The following is a 21,539-nucleotide window of genomic DNA, read 5'->3' on the forward strand; positions in this document are numbered from 1 at the left end:
TTTTGGTCTCCTAATCCGAGGAAGGACATTCTTGCCACAGAGGGAGTACAGAGAAGGTTCACCAGACTGATTCCTGGGATGTCAGGACTTTCATATGAAGAAAGACTGGATAGACTCGGTTTGTACTCGTTAGAATTTAGAAGATTGAGGGGGAATCTTATAGAAACTTACAAAATTCTTAAGGGGTTGGACAGGCTAGATGCAGGAAGTTTGTTCCCGATGTTGGGGAAGTCCAGAACAAGGGGTCACAGTTTAAGGATAAGGGGGAAATCTTTTAGGATCGAGATGAGGAAAACATTTTTCACACAGAGAGTGGTGAATCTCTGGAATTCTCTGCCACAGAAGGTAGTTGAGGCCAGTTAATTGGCTATATTTAAGAGGGAGTTAGATGTGGCCCTTGTGGCTAAAGGGATCAGGGGGCATGGAGTGAAGGCAGGTACAGGATACTGAGTTGGATGATCAGCCATGATCATATTGAATGGCGGTGCAGGCTCGAAGGGCCGAATGGCCTACTCCTGCATCTATTTTCTATGTCTGTGTTTCTATGTTAATTAATTTTCCAATGGTGAGGTACCAGATCACTACCATGATTTTTAGATTGTCTTGAGTGAATGAAGTTTTATGTTTTTCAGTTCCTAGAAAGCTTTTAACAATTGCAGATTGATTTGTGTGAAGTCTTTGTTTAATAGACAGTTTTAAGGTTTGTCAGATATTCCCTCTTACCTTCACAGTTTGGAATCTGTGCTGTCCACTGTCCATTAGCTTGACACTGGAGTCTATTTGACCCATTCAGCATAAACCCATCAATACAACTAAAGTAACACGTTGAGTTGTAACTGAATTCTTCAATGGGATTGGAGCAGTCCATTGACACTTGTTCAAGGTTTATTAGATCTTGACATTTTATGGCTGAAATACAAGATTTTAAGTTGTTGGAAGAAAAAATACTTAAACTGGGGAAAACTAGAAGGTAATATTTATTGTATATTTCTCATTATTACCGGTAAATATTAGAGAGTTAAAACTATCACAGTATGCATATCATTTAGCAATTAATGTAAATTTCCTTTGTACCTTTGCAAATGGGGTTTTGTGCTGACCATTGCCCAGTGGATTGACAACGTAACCAATCTGACCCATTCAGTAGAAACCCATCTGCACAGCTGAACTCACATGTTGAGCTGTAGCTAAAGAATCCAATGGGATGGGAACAGTTTATTGTTCCTTGTTCAGGTTGCACCAGTTTCTCACAGATAATAACTGGAATTTTTAAAATGGAATAATTAAATATAACATATTTTCTCAGCTTTAAATGTTGCAGATATAAACCAGCTTTTATTGAAAACTTTGCATTTTATGTAAAAACTAAAGTTAATATGAAGTTTTCAAGTACCTTCACAGTTGGGGGTTTGTGCAGTCCATTGCCCATTATCTTGACACTGGAGCCTTTCTGACCCGTTCAATGCAAAGCCTTCCATACAGCTAAAGTCACACGTTGAGCTATAACTGAAGTTTCCAAAAGGATGCGAGCAGTTCATTGCTCCTTTTGTAGTGTGCGTCAGTGTCTGACAAGTTACAGCTAAAAGGTAGAATTTAAATTATATTGAGAAGATGAGGTAGGGCTCATTGACTTGTATAAATGTGTATAGTTTCAGAAAGTAGATCAGCGACAGGAACCTGACATTTATTGTTACATTTAATAATAAATATTCAAAAAGGAGGTGAAAATGTGCTCAGTACCTTTACAGCTGGGAGTATCTGCTGTCCATTGTCCACTGGATTCACACTTAAGCACATCTGATCCCTGCAGTACAAACCCTTTTGCACAGCCAAAGCCGCATGTTGAGCTATAACTGAAGTTTCCAATGGGATGGGTGCAGTTTATCATCCCTTGTTCTGGCTGTGTTATTGTCTGGCAGGTTATAACTGGAAGACAAGTTTGATACAGTAGTATTAGTGGGAGATTTTAACTTCCTTTGTATTGACTGGGTCTCCCCTACTGTAAAGGGCTGCACTTTGTTAAATGTGTCCAAGAAAGCTTCCTTAACCAATATATGGAGGGGCTTACTCGAGAAGATGCAACACTGGATATCCTCTTAGAGAAGTGTCAGTGCTGGACCATTTTGGGACTAGTGACTGTAATTCTATTAGTTTTAAAATAGTGATGGAGAAGGATAGGACTAGCCCATGAGTTAAGGTCACAACTTATGGGGCAAGGCTGAGTTTGGAAGCGTTAGGCAGGAACTTGCAGAGATCGATTGGGAGACTCTGTTTGCAGTGGCGGGGACTTGGCAAATGGGAAGCTTTCAAAGGTGAGTTGGCAAGGGTATAGGGACAGCATGATCCTGTTAGGGTGATGGGCAATGCTGGCAAGTTTAGGAAACCCTGGTTGAAGAGAGATGTTGAAGCTCTGGATAGCAAATAGATTAAGATCAATCAAATCTGCATGTATAAGAAATGTAAGAGTACAGTTAAAAAGGAAATCAGGGGAGGCAAAAGGATGGAGCTAGCATATGAAATGGAGCTAACATACAAAGTAAATGAAAATCCCAAGAGATTCTGTGGCCATGTTAAAAGTAAAATGGTGGCCAGGTCCCCTTAAAGATCAGCATGTGTAGAACCATGAGATGGGGAGATATTAAATTAATATTTCTCATTCATTTTTACTGAGGAGATGATCATGGAAGGTCAAGAATGGATGCATAGGAGTTGTGATGTCTTGGGCCATATAAAACCACCAAAGAGGAGGTATTGGTGGTTTTAAAGTGGATAAATTCCCATGGCCCAACCAAGTGTATCCTTAGACATTGTGGGAAACTAGGGAGGGAATTGCAGAGATCCTTGCAGGGATATTTACAACATCTTTCGATGCCAGTGAAGTCCCAGAAGGCTGGAGGGTGGCTAATGTTTTAGCAAAGCCTTTGCAAGGTTCCATACGGCAGGCTAGTCTGCAGGTTAGTTGTGTGCAATCCAAGGTGAGCCAGCCAAATAGGTCAAAAATTAGCTTCGGGGAAGGAGCCAAAGGGCAGTGGTGGAGGGTTGTTTTTATGATTGGAGACCTTCAACCAGTGGTGTGCCATAGGGATTGGTGCTGAGGCCATTGTTGTTTGTTATCTATTTGGATAACAATGTAGTTCATGTTGTAAGTAAATTTGTAGATTACACCAAAATACATGGCACATGATACACTGAGGGAGGTTATCTAAGTTTTCAACAAGATCTAGATCAGTTGGGACGGTGGGCCAAGGAATGGCAAATGCAATTTAATTTGGACAATTGAGATGTCAAAGCAGGACAGGACGTACACAGTAAACAGTAAAGCTGTGGAGAGTGTAGTGTAACAGAGAGATTGGGAGTACAGGGTCATAGTTCCGTAAAAGTGGCAAGCCAGGTGTACAGTGTGGCAAAGAAGATGTTTGGCACCTTGTTTTCATTGGGAAGGCCATTAGAGTGCTGCATGCAATTCTGATCAACAGGCTATAGGAAGGATGTTATTAAGTTGGAAAGAGTGCAGAAGAAATTCACCAGGATTTTGAGCTTGAGTTATAGGGAGAGGTGGTTAGGCCAGGACTGTATTCTTTGGAGCATGCGGCTGAGGGGTGACCTTTTGAGGTGTACAAGTTCATTAAGGGGCATGGATGAGGTGAACACTCACAGTCTTTTACTCAGGGTAGCGGATTCTAACACTGGAAGGCATTGGCTTAAATGAGAGAGGAGAGATTTAAGAGGAAGCTCAGGGGCAACCTTTTCACTCAGCAGGTAGTCCGTATCTGGAATGAGCTGCCGGAGGAAGCTATAGAAAAGAATACGATTACAAATTTTAAAAGACATTTGGATAGAAATATGGAAAGCAAGGGTTTATAAAGTTATGGGCAAATGCAGACAAATGGGATAAGCCCAGAATGCCACCTTGGCTGATATGGTCAAGGTTGGCCAAGTGATCAGATTCCAGCTATATGACTGTTTAACTGTGTGCATCATTGCGGCCCTTAGCCTGTATTAAGAGGGGATGCAATTACAATACAAGTGGTGGTACTGCAGACAGTGAGGATGACTCTATGATTCAATAACTTTCACCATTCACTTGTAAATACACAACATACTTTTGAAACAAATATAGGTTGCTAGTGTTATTTTGGAAAAAAAAATCTTACAGAAACGTTTAACTATCACAAGCCAGTTTTCCTTTGATGAATGCAATACCTGAACATGTAGGTGGTGGTGCTGTCCATTGTCCAGAAGTTCTACATTCAAGTCTGTCCGATCCCATTAAAGTAAAACCCTCAGCACAGCTAAAATCACAGGATGAGTTGTAACTGAAGTAATCGATGGGATGGGTGCAGTTGTAACTTCCTCTCTCTGGACTCCTCAGCATGTCACATTTCATGGCTGGAATATTAGTGCCCATATTAACATCGGTTCTATTTACATGCAACTAGTATAAGACTTGGGAAGCAGCATGTCACCTGATTTTTCTTGATTTCTTCCAACACACAAAATTATGGCAAATGATATAATATTGAGAGTTGAGAATATTGAGAATACATTTTCCCATAGAGCTTGTGGGTACACATTAGCTCATTGTACTTACAGCTGCAGTTGATACATTTTTGGACACCATAGGAATTGGGGATGTGGATTTCACTGGAATAATCAGCCATGTTCTTATTGAATATCAGAGCAGGAGTGAATGGCTGACTTATTCCGACTTTCTATTTGTTATTTATTAATGCTCCACTCCCTTCCCAACAAAACTGCTTCATGTTCACTTGAGCAAAATTCCACTCCAATACAATGGATTGATGATTTAAACAATTATCTTTTGCCTTCACATTTCCCCACCAGCTCCAGGATTTCTTATAGTGTTATGATCCTTGTTCCACCCCCAACTAATATCATCCAACATGTGTAGAAAAGAACTGCAGATGCTGGTTTATACCGAAGTATGCCGAAAATGCAGTACTCATGCACAAAAGAGATAATGGACAACATTTGTATACGTCTCCACTAAACGCAAGTGCCATTTTGAATATGATGAGACTTTATTATATTTGAACAATAGTTACTGCTGAAAGCTGATTTACTCCATGGGCCACAACGACTACCAGCCTGGTTCGATGTCATTGCTCCTAATGAATGGGGCCCATTAAGGAAGTGACTTCACACTGGCAATATAGACACAGGGCTCTTCAATGTGCATATTTTCCTGTGTGGTTCTAGATCATAAGATCATAAGTGTTAGGAGTAGAATTAGGCCATTCGGCCCATCAAGTCTGCTCCACCATTCAATCATGGCTGATCTATCTCTTCCTTCTAACCCCTTTCTCCAGCCTTTTCCACATAACCTCTGACACCCGTACTAATCAAGAACCTATCTATCTCTGCAATAAATATATCCACTGACTTTGCCTCCACAACCTTCTGTAGCAAAGAAGTACACAGATTCAACACCTTCTTACTAAATAAATTCCTCCTCCTCCTTCCTAAAAGAACGTCCTTTAATTCTGAGGCTATGACTCATCCTAGACTCTCCCACTAATGGATACATCCACCCCACATCCACACCAAGCCAAACAAAATAGTCAGTCATAATGACAACTAAATTATTGAACTAAATCGCTATGCATCATCTACAAACAAAACTAAAACTAAAACTAGTAGAGCCTGTTCCTTGCTAAAGGGCCTGTCCCACTTGCCATTATTTTCGGCGACTGCCGGCGTCATGTCAGGGTCTCCAAAAGATTTTCAAAATCTAGCGGCAACAAAACAAAAGTTGCGACACTTGAAAAAACACTGCGCGTCTTACGTCATCATGCCGCATCACCGCCGAGTCACGCCACAAAATTTTCAGTGACCTGATACGTCAGTCAATGATGTCGATGGTCGCCGAAAAAAACTGCCAAGTGGGACAGGCCCTTAAGGCTGTTTCTACATCACCGAAGGCCGCCGGGCAATTCTACGGTCTTGTAAGACATAAATAGACCATTAAGTTGCATGGTACCTTTACAGGAGGGTATTTGTGGTGTCCATTGTCCAGAGGCTCCACACTGAACGGTGCCTGATCCATTTACTATAAACCCCTTTTCACAGATGACGTCGCATGTTGCATTGTAACGGAAGAGTCCAAAAGGATGGGAGCAGTTTACAGTCCCTTGCTCAGGATTCACCAGTGTTGTGCAATTTGTAGCTGAAATGATAGTTCAGTGATTTTTTTCATGCGTTGAAACAATTTCGCTTTAACTTTACAGACTTTACGCTCTACCCCGACATATTATGGGAAAGAACCAATGCCTATGAAGTAAGAATGGACATGATTGTCCATTTATTAGAAATATTGATACTATCAGATAGCAAATTCCTGCGTACTTCACCCAAAAAAGTTGGGATCATTTAAATTGTTGGCAATGTTGCTCAATGCATAATATTGAATTGAAAGCCAAGTATTGTACGTACTATCCATGTAAATTATAATACAATGGGAAAAAACTGCTGGATTGTATTCTGGGCTGTCAATAAAATACAGTGATTCCAGGAATGAGTGGGTTAGCATATGATGAGCGTTTGACAGCACTGGGCTTCTACTCGCTGGAGTTTAGAAGAATGAGGGGGGTCACATTGAAACTTACAGAATAGTGAAAGGCATGGATAGAGTGGATGTAGAAAGGATGTTTCCAATGGTGGGAGAGTCTAAGACCAGAGGTCATAGACTCAGAATTAAAGGGTGCTCCTTTCAAAAGGAGGTGGGGAGGAACTTCTTTAGTCAGTGGGTAGTTAACCTGCGGAACTGCCACAGAGGGCTGTGGAGGCCAAGTCAGTGGATATTTTTAAGGCAGAGATAGAGAAGTTCTTGATTAGAACGGGTGTCAAGGGTTATGGGGACAAGGCAGGAAAATGGGATTAAATGGCAGAGATCAGCCATGATTGACTGGCGGAGTAGACTCGACGGGCCGAACGGCCTAATTCTACTCCGCAATTCGGTTACAGTGGACACTGCAGTGCAGTGTTTGGCAGTGGAGGGGAATAGAGTGAGCAGTAAAGCATACTTGAACAGCGTTGGATTGGGTATGGGTTTGCAGCTGCTGCCACAACATGAAGTCCTGCGGTGTTGGATGCAGTCACAGCATGCAGCACTGCATGTGTCGCAACTGTGTCTCAGTCTGCCTCAGTCGCCTGGTAATGCAACAAGACTCCGGTTGCAGCACTGCCCACTTCTACCAGGTTACCCAAAGGGCTGGCAACACGTGCCGTTCTTCCGGTTGCGGGAGTGGAGGCTGAGTCCCTGGTGCACCGCATGTGCCAGGATAAACATGAGATCGCCAGCACCACCTCTCGAGGCAAGGGTGAGCTGCAGGGAGAAGCCTGCCATCACCATGCATCCTTTTTCAAAGTCCAGGACTGAGCTGCTGGGACAACCCCAAGATTGCCAGCACCACCGCACATGTGCCCTGTTAGTGAGGGCTAACGGTTCCATGTAGTCCTGGACTTTCTTCCCACAGTAAATAAAATATATCATGCAAGTTCACCCTACTGCTAGTGTCTGCATGGTCACTGCCAAACCCGGCATCATCCCCCAATGTCACAGTATCTTCTTGAGAATTTACAGAGAAGGCTACCGACAACTGTTGAAATGTTGCACTCCTGTGTAAATGAGTGACGTTAGAGGAAAAACAAAATGAGATTAAGCACTCTCTTCATATTTCAGATCAAGAACTGCTACTGATAAACAGGAATGATTCCACACTTTAATACCTTCACAACTAGGAACCTCTGCTGTCCATTGCTTGGATGATTGGCATTGAAGCTCGTTGGACCCGTGTAGTACAAACCCCTCGGTGCAGCTGAAGACGCATGTTGCATTGTAACTGTTGTTGCCGTACATATGTTGGCAGTTCATGTTACCTCGATGAGGAATATTCAGTGGCATACACTGAACAGCTAAAACATGAAATAACACGTGTAAAACTTTTAAGTTCAACAGACACTGGTTTATAATTCAAATCATCTATACGGCAGCATCAAGCTCCATTGCAGTTTAACTGAATGAATGCATCCAATGGTGCAGTTCAGGGCTGGACAGTCTGGAGGTTTTCTGCTAGAATTCTTATTTTGTGTTAAATTAACTGACTCAGCAACCTTTGAAACATTATATAGAATTGATATCAACATGCCAAAATGAAACAAAGAAATTAAATCCGCCAAGTTTCCATTCCCGTTCTGATTTATTATTTACCGACAGCTATGGGAAGATCAGGAACGACAGGGTCAGATTTATTTTTCATTGTTAATGACAATTCAGGGCATGTATAGAGATTTAGTTGACACTAGACGACCCGTGGACCCGTTGGGACGCCAGAGATCCTCGAGACATTCAGTTATTTCAAATTCCATCTCTTCATTCTTTCTGGGCGCGCCGCCGCCGGGCCTGGCAACCATCCCCCAACTGCGAATGCGCGGATACCGGGCCTGGCAACCATCCCCCAACTGCGCAGGCGCAGATACCGGACTGAGCACGACTTCCGGAATAAGCGCGACCTCTGGATTGAGCACGACCTCAGAACTCAGCCACGGCTTGTAGATTCACAGTTCATTCACTAATGCTGGTGGACTCACAGTTCACTCAGCACGGCTTGTCGACACACAGTTCACTCACTAAAGGCTTGTAGACTCACAGTTCTGGACTCAACTCTCACTCATGGCTTCCGGACAGACTGACTCATGCCCGGCCTCCGGGGCTTTATTCTCCTTATCCCTGGAAGGGGCGTTACCTTCATGGTGATTGACAGGCGAGAAGACCAATCTGCTGATCTCATGATTTTTTTAAACCTTCATAACTTTTCTATTATTTCACCAACTGGAACAAAACTTGATGCGCTTGGAGCAGAGGAGAACGGTGAGTAAGTTGGCAGAAAAATCCTAGCAATATAAGGTAACGCTTTTGCGCAAATTTAATTACAGTGGTCAAGATGAGAGTTTTAGTAATAGTATAGATAGATAGATTATTCGAGCTTTCAATGTTATGACGTCATTACCAGACATTCTAGCTTTGTTATAGAACCATTAGCCCAGGAAACAGGAAAGCCTGAGTGTAGACGTCTTTCAGAGTCGAATCCTAACTGGTTTACAGCAATTAGTCAGAGGATGCCAACTCTCAATAAAGCTATTGACCAAAGATCAAAGGAAATTGTTGGCAGATTCATCAATTCATTGTTCAAGTAGAAAAATAGGGGGATGGTTGCCATTTTAAAACTTAAATAACTAAATGCTGGGTAGAAATGTATTCTCCATTGGATGTGTTAATATTTAATGTTGTTAAGTGTGTGTACGTTGAACAGTCTCTGAAATTCAGTCAGGATGAATCTATCCAAGATCCTTTTCTGCACCAGGCAGTCAAATTTATTTACGAGACAAAGCCTACACTGCAATCCTGTACATTTACACTTTATAATAAGATTAAATGAAGATATAGAATTAGTATATTGATTAGGTTAAAAAATGTATTTTGAATAGTTATTTTACTAGAGATGTTGGTCTCAGTTTCCTGGGTTCATGTTACCTTTAGAGAACTAAATCGCAATAATTGAAAGGTTGGTATTTTAAAAGAAGCCTTAAATCATCCCTGTACTCGCTGGAATTTAGAAGAATAAGGGGGGGACCTCATTGAAACATACCGAAAAGTGAAAGGTTTGGATAGAGTGGATGTGAAGAGGGTGTTTCCACTAGTGGGAGAGTCTAGGACTAGAGGTCATAGCCTCAGAATTAGAGGACATTCGTATAAGGCAGGAGATGAGGAAGTTTCTTTAGTCAGAGGGTGGTGAATCTGTGTAGTTCTTTGCCACAGAAGGCTGTGGAGGCCAAGTCAATGGATATTTTTAAGGCCTTATGACAATATCATTTGTAATATTCGCTCCAATTTTTTTGCAACACCATATTCAGGTTAAGATAATGCTTATTTTAATTTTAATAACTAAGAAAACTAACATTTCACGTGATTATTTAGTATACCTTTACAGATGGGTATCTTTAATGTCCATTGCCCAGAAACGTCACACTGGAGTCTGGCTGACCCCTGCAAGTTAAATCCATCTTTGCAGGAAAAGTCACATATTGAGCTGTAACTAAAAGGTCTAAAGGGGCCAGAACAGTCCATGATGAGATTAGGCGGGGCCGTAAGTTCACTGCATTTCACCGCTGCAATAAGAAGATTTGAGAGGTTATTATGTACTATGCAAGTTAAATGTTCATCATAAGCGATAAAGATTGTAGGGTTTGGACATTCAAACAATGAAGTCAATGCATGGGAATCTATAGGGAATCTAATTAGGTTAGTGATGTTCATGGTCATAGTCAAACAGCACAAGCACAAATAGGTGAATTTTGGAAAGGCGATATTAGTAATTGGCAAACAAGGAAACAGTTTGAAGAATTTTATCTTGTGCTAATGAAAGGCTGAGGAGGACGAAATAGTTAATATTGCAGAGGTTAGTGGTAGTGACGGAAAGGATGAGAGATTTAAAGCTCAGTTAAATTGAACAGGGAAATTAGGCTGTACTGGTGTGTTTAACAAATTACCAAGGGAGGAGAGAAATCATTGGAAGTATGCCATTTTTTACGTCAGAGTTCAAAAATAATGGTTTTCATTTAGGATGTTCTAGCTAATCATGGCATAAAGTGAGGCAGATTTCATTGATGTGGGTGTGAGGGAACAACGTGGAAAGGTAAAGCATTATGTCAGAGCTGAATTGAGACTGAAGTGATCAAATCCTGCTACCAGCCAGATGATATTTCAGATCAAGCCCACAGGTCAGCTATTTGGATGAATGACTGGTGGGAAAGAGAGATAAATGGATACAAATAAGTGCCCACTTAATTTTTTTGTTTTAGGATCAATATATTTACATATTCCTACAATTAGATGCCTCTGTGGTGATTTATTTTTAATACCTATCTATTACTGTTTGCACAAACTGCAGACAATTTAATAAAATTGTACCTTCACATGTCGGATTTTGTGCTGACCACTGTTCAAGATCCTTACACTGGAGCCTGCTCGGTCCATTTAATGCAAATCCTTCAGAGCAGCTAAAGTCACACGTTGAGTTGTATTTGAACTCTGCAATGGGATGAATGCAACTCATGTTGCCGTGCTCAGGAATTACCAAGGTTTCACATTGTTGGACTGCAAGAAATACAAGTGAAGACTGATAAGGAAGTTGTTTCCTTAAAAAAAATGGCTAAGAAACAAGACATTTTAATTTCAAGAAGTTTGATATAACAAAATATAAAATGAAACCATGCCTGTGCAACGGGCGAGACGATCTGTCCATTCTCCAGACGCTAAACATTGGATGCTCTCTGGTCCTTTCAGCGCATAACCTTCTCTACAGCCAAAGGTGCAGTTTGAATTGTATCTGAATGGTTCATTTGGATGATGGCAATTCATGTGATCCTTTCGAGAAAACTCCAATCTTTTGCAACGGACAGCTGAACATTTTGAGAAGATATCAAAAGTTATTGGTACATAGAATTCAACAATTAATTATCACTATTATCTTTAATTCTAGAAGTTATTATGACAAGAAAGGAACTGTGGTCACTTTTCCACTGCAGTGTAGTGGTTCCCATACTAGGGTACACTTGGAATGCAGAAAGAGTTACTTTAGGATTAACAAACTCATCAAGAAGGCTGGCTCCGTCTTGGGGGCGGAGTTGGATTTATGCGAGGTGGTCCTGGAGAGGGGGATGCTCCTCAAACTGCGGAGCATCCTTGACAATACAGCTCACCCCCTCCTTGACACACTGGTCAACCTGAGGAGTACCTTCAGCAACAGATTGGTTCCACCAAGATGCAGCACAGAACGCCACAGGAGGTCCTTTTTCCCTGTGGCCATCAAACTTTACAACTCTTCCCCCTTCTGTCGTGGGGTAGACTGACTACCTCCCCCACCCCACCCACCCCCACCCCCCATCCCCACACCCCTCCACAAATCTTTGCACATCCCCAATCCTTTCCACTTGTCACTTTAATTTCATGTTTCATGTATCTTGTGTTTTATGACCGTTGGCAGATCAATTTCCCCCCTGCGATAAATAAAGTTCTATCGTATCGTATCGTTACATGTGAAGTTTTAATAAGAGAAATTTAGTAACAAAGTTCACAAAAAAGTATCAATTAATAGATGCTTGCTGCTTTAAGAGGACTACTAGCAGTCCAGGAATTTCAGGGAAAGCCCCTGCTCCTGTTTAAAAGGGGCAACTCACAATGTTATCAGTTATTTATTGGTTAAGGTGTGGGGGTGTTGTATACATTTACTGACAGTGAACTAGTGGAGTTCTCACTCACAAAGACTCTAGTGAATGATACAGCAAATCAACGCTGAAGATGGATAATTTTCCAATCCTCAAATTAACATCGGAAATGCTCAGGTAAGCTCCATTCAAGTTTGTTGCGGGAAAGGCTTCTACTGCTCTGTCCAGCAATATGGACTAACGTGAAATATTCATAGTAATCTACTGGACAAGAACTGCACTGCTCAATTGCTACATTACTGGCCAGTGGTGATATGCAATCAGAAGATTACCCTGGGGAGAGCAAATTTGGAATAGAAACATAGATTATACCTTTGCACTCAGGTATGTCTTTAATCCACTTTGCAGAAGCTGTGCATTGCACCCTTCTTTCTCCCTCCAACTGAAATCCTTCTGCACAGCTAAAGTCACACGTAGAGTTGTAGCTGAAATTTTTGTAAGGATGAGAACAGTTCATAATGACTGGATCACGAGCCTCCAGTCTGAGGCACTTAAGAACTAAAAAAGAAATATTAATATTAGTTGAGAAATTAGCGAGTAGATGAAATTATGGAAAACAATATATACATTTTTAAAAGCCAAAACTATTTTTGTGGCACATGTAAAGATTATGTACATTGACTTGCAGTGAATTAAGGAATATGGATCATACGTAGGCAGATGAGTTTAGTTCCCGCTGCATCAAAAAATCCCAGAGTATTATAAAGGACATTTCCCACCCCGGACACTCCCTGTTTGAACTGTTACCGTCAGGCAGACGGTACAGATCTACAAGGACAAACAGACTTAAAAACAGTTTTTACCCCACTGCTATAAAGGCACTAAATGTAGCCGCCAAGGAACGCAGGGGCGATACATACATTCATGAAATCGACAGAAGGATGTAGGGCTGGGTGTTTATGCGTGCTATTTTTATGATATTTATTTTAGTTGTTTATCTTTTTAAATATTTTACTTTGTATATATCGTTAGCTTTTAGAAATGTTTGAATGGTGCACTGACTGGCTGACATTTTACAATTTCGTTGTACATGGTTCATGTTACAATGACAATAAAGAAACTATTCTATTCTATCTTGGCCCCATTTTTCTAGCATGATGAAAAATGTCCACGAGTAATAAAGGTTGTGATTTAGGTTGTGAAAATGGGACAGGCCCTTTACTCCAGCTTTTTGTGTCTATCTAAGACCTGAGGTATTAGTTCATTCCACAGATGCTGCTTGATCCGCTGAGTGCTTTTAGATTTATTTTTTATTTCATTTCAGATTTCCAAAGTTTGCAATTTAAAAAATTCATTGTGTAGCAGATTTTCTTCCCCGAAGAGCTTTAGTAAACAAGATGATCAATCAATATTGAGTTTATGGAAAAACTCACCTTGTTCACATCGAACTCCATAGAATCCTTCGTTACAAACACATGTAAATGCACCAATTGTTTCCACACATTCACCATGACCATTGCAAGAGTCTGGAGTGCATGAAGCTGCAAAAAGATGTGGCAAATTTACACAATTAATGGATCAATTTTAAATGCTAATCAAAACTTGTCCTCGGCTAGGTAATTCCAAATGGCCCAAAATTTTCACATTATGCAATTACATTTGGTCTGCAATGATTCCAAGGATTTTATATAAAGTTGAATTTGATGTGTTGACTATGTTTTGAATGAAGAATAACACAAAATTATTCCAAAATTTGTCTTTTGCTATCTTTAAACTTGTATCCATATTATTTTTATCTTACACATTCCACTTATTTCAAATTGTGGTGCAGTGGTAGAGTTGCTACTTTACAGCGCTTGCAGCGCCGGAGACCCGGGCTCAATCCTGACTACGGGCGCTGTCTGTACGGAGTTTGTACGTTCTCTCCGTGACTGGCGTAGGTTGTCTCCGAGATTTTCAGCTTTCTCACATGCCTGAGTTCCGCATTTCACTTTTATTCACCCTCCCTTTCATTTCCTTTCTCCCCTTTCACCCATTATATCTCCCTCTAGCTTTACATTTCACTCTCCTTATCTGATATCCTGTTATCTCCTTCTCACCACTTTTGTCACACCCCACCCATCTGCCAATTAAACCTCTCCATGTGTATCCTCCGATCACTTGCCAGGCTTTGCCTCACCCACACCTCTCTTTTCCAGCTTTCTCTCCTCTATTGTCACCAGTCTAAAGAAGGGTGCCAATCCAAAATGGTGATCTGTCCATTTCCTTCCACAGATACTCCCTGAACCCGTTGAGTTTCTCCAACATTATCTTTTTATACCAATTATAAGGCCTTCTGACCTCTTCCTAGTGTTTAAGCTAGTGCTTAAACTGCAAGTTTTTTTATATCCCCTTGTGTTTTTTTTTTACCTTGGAAACACAGTGGTCTTTTCAAATTCATGCAAGGTTCATCGCTCCACTTTCCTGAATCTGCTGCCGCCTGGATATACATCCCGACACAGTCTTCGTTATTCTTTCCATTGCTTGGTTCTCCAGGAGCCCAGTTCATAAACACATTCTCCAGTTTCCGGTTCGTTCCAATCCAGGTCCAGCTGTTGTTTATCATCCTCAAACCAATCCAGACTTGTGCGTATCCCTTTGGCAAATATTCCATCAGGTACTTGTTTTCTTCCATATTCTGTATTGCCACCATGTCAGTGTAATGTTCTTTACAGTAGTTCCTAGCATTTTCCCACACCATGGTAATATCGTGGTGATGGTAGACCCAACCTTGCATGCCTCCGAACAGCAGAATTTCTGTAACCATAAACAAAATTGTGCCAATATGTGTTTAAACTGCAAAGCTTCTGCTGCGTGAAGAGAAGGAAAAAGAGGGTTGATGAATGTGTCTCTCCCAAAGCAAACATTGGGATTGGGATGTACTATTCATTATAACCACAGTTGTCAATTGATTACCATTAATAAGCCTGATTAACACAAACTGATGAATTCATGTATTAACATTTAATGTCAACGAGGATGAACTGCACAGTCACCAGTGGTCGGACAATGGAAAATGAAGATGGGTAAGAGGTTAGAAACGAGGAATAAACTGGATTGCAGAAGGTGGCAGTAATGAGAGCAAGCACCAGAGGGATTAGAGACAAGCTTCAAACTCTGGAATATTGAAACTTTCAAATTGTACAATAGAGGTAACACTGAGGTTGTTGCCAATGAGGGGAACAAGACTGTGGTGATTTGAGTTACACAACATACTGAGGAATATGGAAAATGTGGGTCAATTATCCTAGCCCGAGGAAGTTACTGGAGAATTCCTTGGCCCAATCCTAAGCACATTCATCTTCAACTGCTTCACCTTAAGGTCAGAGGTAGGGATATTCACTGATAATTGCGGGGATGAGCAGGGGACATATTGGCGGCTTCCCTCCCTCTACAGGGCAGATTTCCCGGCTCCAGGCCTGCCACCAGGGGATAACCACGGCACCACGGTCTGTTCTGTCCCGCGACATCATGTTGGGACACTCCTGAAACTGCTAACACAGGTCTTCTAAAGAAGGTGCCCGACCCAAACCATCACCTATCCATTTTCTCCACTGACCCACTGAGTTAATCCAGCATTTTGTACCCAACACTGGTCTTCTGAGTTCTCTGAATGCAGGGACTCGAAGTTCCCAAAACCATCCCCAATATCCCTCTCCACTTTGAGTCATCATGGACCAGAATTGACGTGTTAGTGCCGAATTTTATCCGGAGGGTTTGAGCACAACCTCTGCCTGGTTTCTCTTCTGATGCCAGAGTTCTGTATAAAATGCCAATCTTACAGGAGTCCTGTGTCACTCACGCAAGTGACATGCTCTGCTCAACATTGATAACTGAGTAGAACTTGGTCCCTGGTTGTAGGAATGTTAGCCTTGGAGAGGACACTGACCTTGCAAGTAAGAATTTAATTGTTCTATCTGGGACATATGACAATTAAACACTCTTGACTCGTGACTGATTTGCTATAATTCTGGAGAATTTGAAGGGTTTTGCTGAGATGATGTAAGGTACACATATCATACAGCTGGGATAGAATAACTCTGATTTGTAAGCTTGTTTAATTTAATCTTTCACAAATTAACCCATCGGTTCTCACAACTAATTATACTATCAGAACTGTCGGATAAATATCATAAACTAATCATGTGTTTTTATCATTTGCTTAAATCAGGCGAAATAAGCCATCGCAATGATACCAAATGAAAATAACATCTCAGCAAGTGCTTCAGCCATGTTTGTGGTCTCTCATTGTAACACATTTAATGATAACATTCACACCTCAACCTTGAAAATGTCTTTGCTTTACCTCTAAATGTGCCTGGCTGGGAAGGTCCTGACCCCCTCTCTCTCCACTCCCACACAAATGTAACCTGTATGATGAGGTTATCCACATCACAAGTTGCTAGTTCACTTGCACTCCTTTACCAGACCAATCTTCCTAGAGCCATGTTGGTCCATCACTCCCAGTGAGCAGTGCTCACCGTGGTATACAGTAGTGGGAAAATCCAAGCAGACTTGTTTTCAAGATTAGAGATGTGGACCATAGTTGGTGGTATTTTTAATCTTTTATTAGTGCAGAAGAATGTTCTTGTAGTATCACAGAGTGACAAATCAGTTCAATAAATAGCAGAGGAAGTACAATCTTACCATAGATCACCACAGTTAACGTCAACAGTCGGAACATGTTCTCTTGTATCTTTGGGCGTCACCTGTATCAACAGTTCACACTACCAAGAGTCATCTGTATGTGAAGAATAGATCAAATAGCACTAATTAATACAAAACTGCATAAAAATAAATCCTTAATTGCACAGATCACAATGACAGGCAAAATCTAGGTACTATATGTAAGAATGATTAATGCAGCATTTGGCTTAAAAATATTGAGATTTGCTGTATGTGACATTGGCTGCTTGGTGCTTCTATTTCTCACAACATGCTCTATGTTTTTGCTGCAAAACACTATTCTTGGGTATGCCATGAGTACATAATAGCCATTCACTTTCTCGTCACTTTTCCTCGTTGACCTGTCAAGCAGTTGGGGAACAGGAGAATATCAGAGCCAAAGCTGACTATGCTCCCATCCAACAGTCCTGCTCCCACTAGACAAATGGGAAAGCCAAAATCATTTTATGCATGCAAAATGCAACCTGCTGGATAAACTTAGTGGGTCAGGCAGCTTCTGTGGTGAGAAATGTAGTTGGCATTTCAGGTCGGGACCTTTCCTTTGGGTGAAAGTACAGTGACAGGTGTTGCACCTCCGACAGTTTCAGGAGAAATGGCCTCGGGAGAGGGATGGATGAGCAGACCAGGGAATCCCGGAGAAGGTGGACCTTTGGATAGCAGAAAGGAGCGGATAGGGAAAGATGTGAGAGGTAGCGGGATGCCTTGTAGCTGGCGGAAATGTCAGAGAATGATGTGCTGGATGCAAAGGGTGGTGGGGTGAAAGCTAAAGTCCAAGTTAACTCTTTCCCTATTCTATCCTGGCGGAGATGGGCTAAGACCGGGTGTGTGTGGGGAGGAGATATGGGCTAGTATATCATCAGTCACAGCGTGGGGGCTACTTCCTGAGGAATGACAGGAGTGCAAGGCCTCATCTCGAGAACAGATGTGTTGGAAGCAGAGAAGCTGAGAGAAGGGGGTGGCAACCTTAATAGAGACTGAATCGGAAGGGGTACCTGCACCTTATTTTGCTTATTTATGTGTGTAAATATATACATATATATTTAATGGTATATGGACACACTGATCTGTTCTGTATTATTTATGCCTGCAATATTCTGTTGTGTTGAAGCAAAGCAAGAATTTCATTGTCCTATCTGGGACACATGACAATAAACTCTCTTGAATCTTGAATCTTGGGAGTGAGAGAGTTTGTTGTAAATGCCTGTGAGGAAGACCAAGAGATTAAGAAAGGAGAGGGACGTGTCAGAAATGGTCTGTCGATTTTAGGGTAGGATGGAAGTTAGTGGTGAAGCTGAAGAAATTGACAATTGCTGCACGGGTGTACGAGGCAGCACCAATGCAGTCATTGATGTAGCAGTGTAAGTGTTGGGGAATGTTGCCAGGTTTGGAAACAGAACTTGCTCCGTCCACTGTGATTGATCGTGGCCTCATCCCCACTCTCTCCTCTCATCCTCCCCCAACCCACAGTTCCCATCTGCCCACCTCACACCTCCCCAATGTGGTTCCATACCCTCCATTCCCATCACATGACCTCATCTGCAGAGCCAGGTTACCTCTCAGCCTCTGTTGTTATGCTCATCTTGCTGCCTCCATCCACCAATCCTGCTCTCCTCACCTTGATCCATCTGTCATGTGACAGCTCTTGATCCCCCCCCCCCCCCCCACCCCACTCCTCCCCCTCGCTTTAAGCTAGCTGTCTCCCCTCTACTCTTTCAGCCCAGAGAAAGGGTCCTGACACAAAACGTGGACTGTCTATTTCCCTTCACAGTTGCTGCCTGACCTGCCAAATTCTTCAGGCAGTTTGTCTTTGTTTAGGATTCCAGCATCCGCAGTCTCTTGTCCATGATTATAAATATTGAAATAGTCTGTTTGCATTTTTCTATTGCTTTATATGGTTCAAATGAAGTTAATGTTTGTAATATTTGCAGTAATTACAAATATAAAAAAAATATGGGATCTTCAGTTTGTTTTGTATGTTTCTTTTCGACACTCTATCAGAGAGACTAATGCCTTATTTTGGGACGAGTTCCCTCTCCAGACAGACCTGGGTGTATTTTATTGGCTGTAGTACAGATAAGGTTGTACTATTAGCTTAAAGTCTGCGAATCATTGAGCTCTGTATTTACCCTGTATATCCATGGAAGTGTTCCCAGTGAGTTCAGTAATTACACAGGAAACAGGATTATGGAACTGACCGCATGGGTTAAATGCAAAAAAACTATTGTTTGCGAGAAAAACAAATGAAGCACAGCAGACACACTCTGTGGTGGTCTAAGTTCCTCTGAAGGCTCATGCAATTAGTTAAGCCACAGTTTGCCTGCCAGCAAGGGTAGTTAGTGGTTGGTAATGTGAGTGATTGTACACGGAGGTTAATGAGCAGAGCCAGGGCAGGGTGGAAACCTATATTTAGAGAAGCTGACATACAGCTAGAGATAAGACCGTTTGAAGGGGAGAGTTGAGGGAGAGACTATGAAGAGTGCCCTTAAAGGAAATTGCCCTCCTGATGTCCTGCTGTTTATTCATTTGTCAAGCTTTGTATTTTCGTGAATATAAACACTGTACTCATGAACTCACCACTTAGCCCAACCCAAAGTGAACCCCGCTATGGCCTTTAAAACAATCGGAAATGTGTCAATTTACCATTGCTCTGTCTCCTAACCATTTGCCGTCTGGAAGGTGCAGTTAATTTAGGTCAAAAATTCACCAATAGAATCAAAAGTGCTTACACATCGACTAGGCATGCCGACTACATGAGACATAGAATAAGGAACACAACAGCATAGGAACATGTCCTTCAGCTCACGATGTCTGTGCGAACATGATGCCAATCTAAAACTAATCCTGTTTGTCTGCTCAAAGTTCTTATCTATTCCCTACCTTTTCATGTGTCTATCTAAATGCTTCTGAAATGTTGCTATCGCATAAGCTCCCACATCCGCAGGCAGTGCAATCCAACCACCTACCACCCTTAATGTAAAAAAAACATCCCCCCCCTTGCCTTAAACCAATGACCTCCCGCATTTCATGTCTCCAAATGTCAAATATGAAGGGCTCCAAGCAGCTCCCAGTAATCACCTGGACCACCACAACCAATTAAAAAAAAAAACCTTGTGATATTACCAAGTATTTATGTCGGGTAGCTGCATATTTTAACAGAAGTCAACAAATGTGGCTTGCACTCAAAAGATGGAGAAAAGATCTACCAATTAAATATCCAAGTTTTCAACATTCACTTAATATACTCCAATATGCCTGTCATGTGATATTTTCTTCACTGCCTTTGAGACTTCATGTGCACAACAATTATATTGTTACTTTCGTCAACTCTTTCCGTTACTTTGTCAAATAAATCAAACACCTACTTCCTTTAACATCCAGACTAATAAATAAGAATTTAGAATGCCTTGACAATTATTATTCCATTTTATCTTATCCGCTATTTAAAAAAAATACATTTTCTGTGGCCTTCCAAATTTCTCGCAGTCTGTATTCTGTCTAGTTTTCTAATTATGTGTTGGGCATTTATCAGTTACCACTTATTTTAAAGATTGTTTCCTTTACTCTCCAAATGCTTCTAGCTATAGATGCCCTTTATTTCCACCTTGTATAAATGTGATGCATGTGAGTTATTGCTGCTTCAAAATGTCACACTGTTATAGTTTGGTCATTATTCTATTTAAACAATATTATTTTTAATAAATAACTTGGCTAAATCTATTATCCAAGTACAGCCTGTTGAGTTGATAATCAACGATTTTACAATTACTAAATTACCTAATTTACAGTATTAAATAAACAATAATTTGCCCAAAGCAAATAAATAATTCAATGCCATACTGCATATCTGGCAGTGAATACTCCTAAGCCCAGCAAAATAATATTGCATCAGGTAAAATCTAGTTCTTCCATATAAAATAAACTTTGCTCACCATATTCTTCACGCAGAAAATCTGTAAGACTGGCTTTCGATCCTTCCAGCTTCACAAAACCTCTGAAGATAGTTCTTAAACAGCAGAAGCATAAAACTCAACCTCCGTGGATTTCCTGAAGAATTGTTGATTTTGGACTCGCCCACTTCTGCTTTTGTAACAGGCTTCTTGCGTATGCAGGAAATTGTATAAGTAACGATTGATTCAACAAATGTATCTGATAACTGTCCATCCTCACGTTCTTTATAAAGACTGTGTCATATTTTAAATAATTTTATGTAAACTTGGCTACAAAAGAATAAAAATAAGCACCTACTCTCTTTCCTTCCATTCTCCAAACATTTACTATTAGCAACAATATTGGATTTGGCATTGGTTTCTTATTGTCAAGTGTTTTGAAATAGAGTGGAAAACCTGGTTTGCACGCACACGAGTGAAATCATACTATATCTCAGTACTATCAAGCCAAGCACACCAGAGTGCAGAATATAGTGGCACAGCAGTACAGTGCTACAGTTACATAGAAAGTGCAGAGTCTGTAAATGGTAGGTTGGGTCGCAACTACATATGGGAGGACCATTCACTAGTCTAATAACAGAAGGGAAGCTGTTGTTGAATCTTGCTTACAGGCTTTTGTAT

At 41.1% G+C, this 21,539-nt stretch overlaps 1 protein-coding gene across 1 annotated transcript in view; it reads right to left on the reverse strand.

Annotated features, from left to right (window-relative positions):
* The window catches only part of LOC116977581 (P-selectin-like), a 152,190-nt gene that overhangs the window by 37,554 nt on the left and 93,097 nt on the right, over positions 1–21,539 (reverse strand). Inside the window, exons 9-15 of the mRNA XM_033028131.1 lie at positions 7,750–7,935; positions 6,002–6,187; positions 4,204–4,389; positions 1,741–1,926; positions 1,394–1,579; positions 1,075–1,260; positions 724–909 (exon numbers count right to left, since the gene is read on the reverse strand). Of these exons, the coding sequence (XP_032884022.1) occupies positions 724–909; positions 1,075–1,260; positions 1,394–1,579; positions 1,741–1,926; positions 4,204–4,389; positions 6,002–6,187; positions 7,750–7,935 (1,302 nt within the window). The remainder of the gene's footprint in view (positions 1–723; positions 910–1,074; positions 1,261–1,393; positions 1,580–1,740; positions 1,927–4,203; positions 4,390–6,001; positions 6,188–7,749; positions 7,936–21,539) is intronic.

The sequence above is a fragment of the Amblyraja radiata genome, chromosome 10 (assembly GCF_010909765.2).
Source record: "Amblyraja radiata isolate CabotCenter1 chromosome 10, sAmbRad1.1.pri, whole genome shotgun sequence".
Taxonomy (NCBI): Eukaryota; Metazoa; Chordata; class Chondrichthyes; order Rajiformes; family Rajidae; genus Amblyraja; species Amblyraja radiata.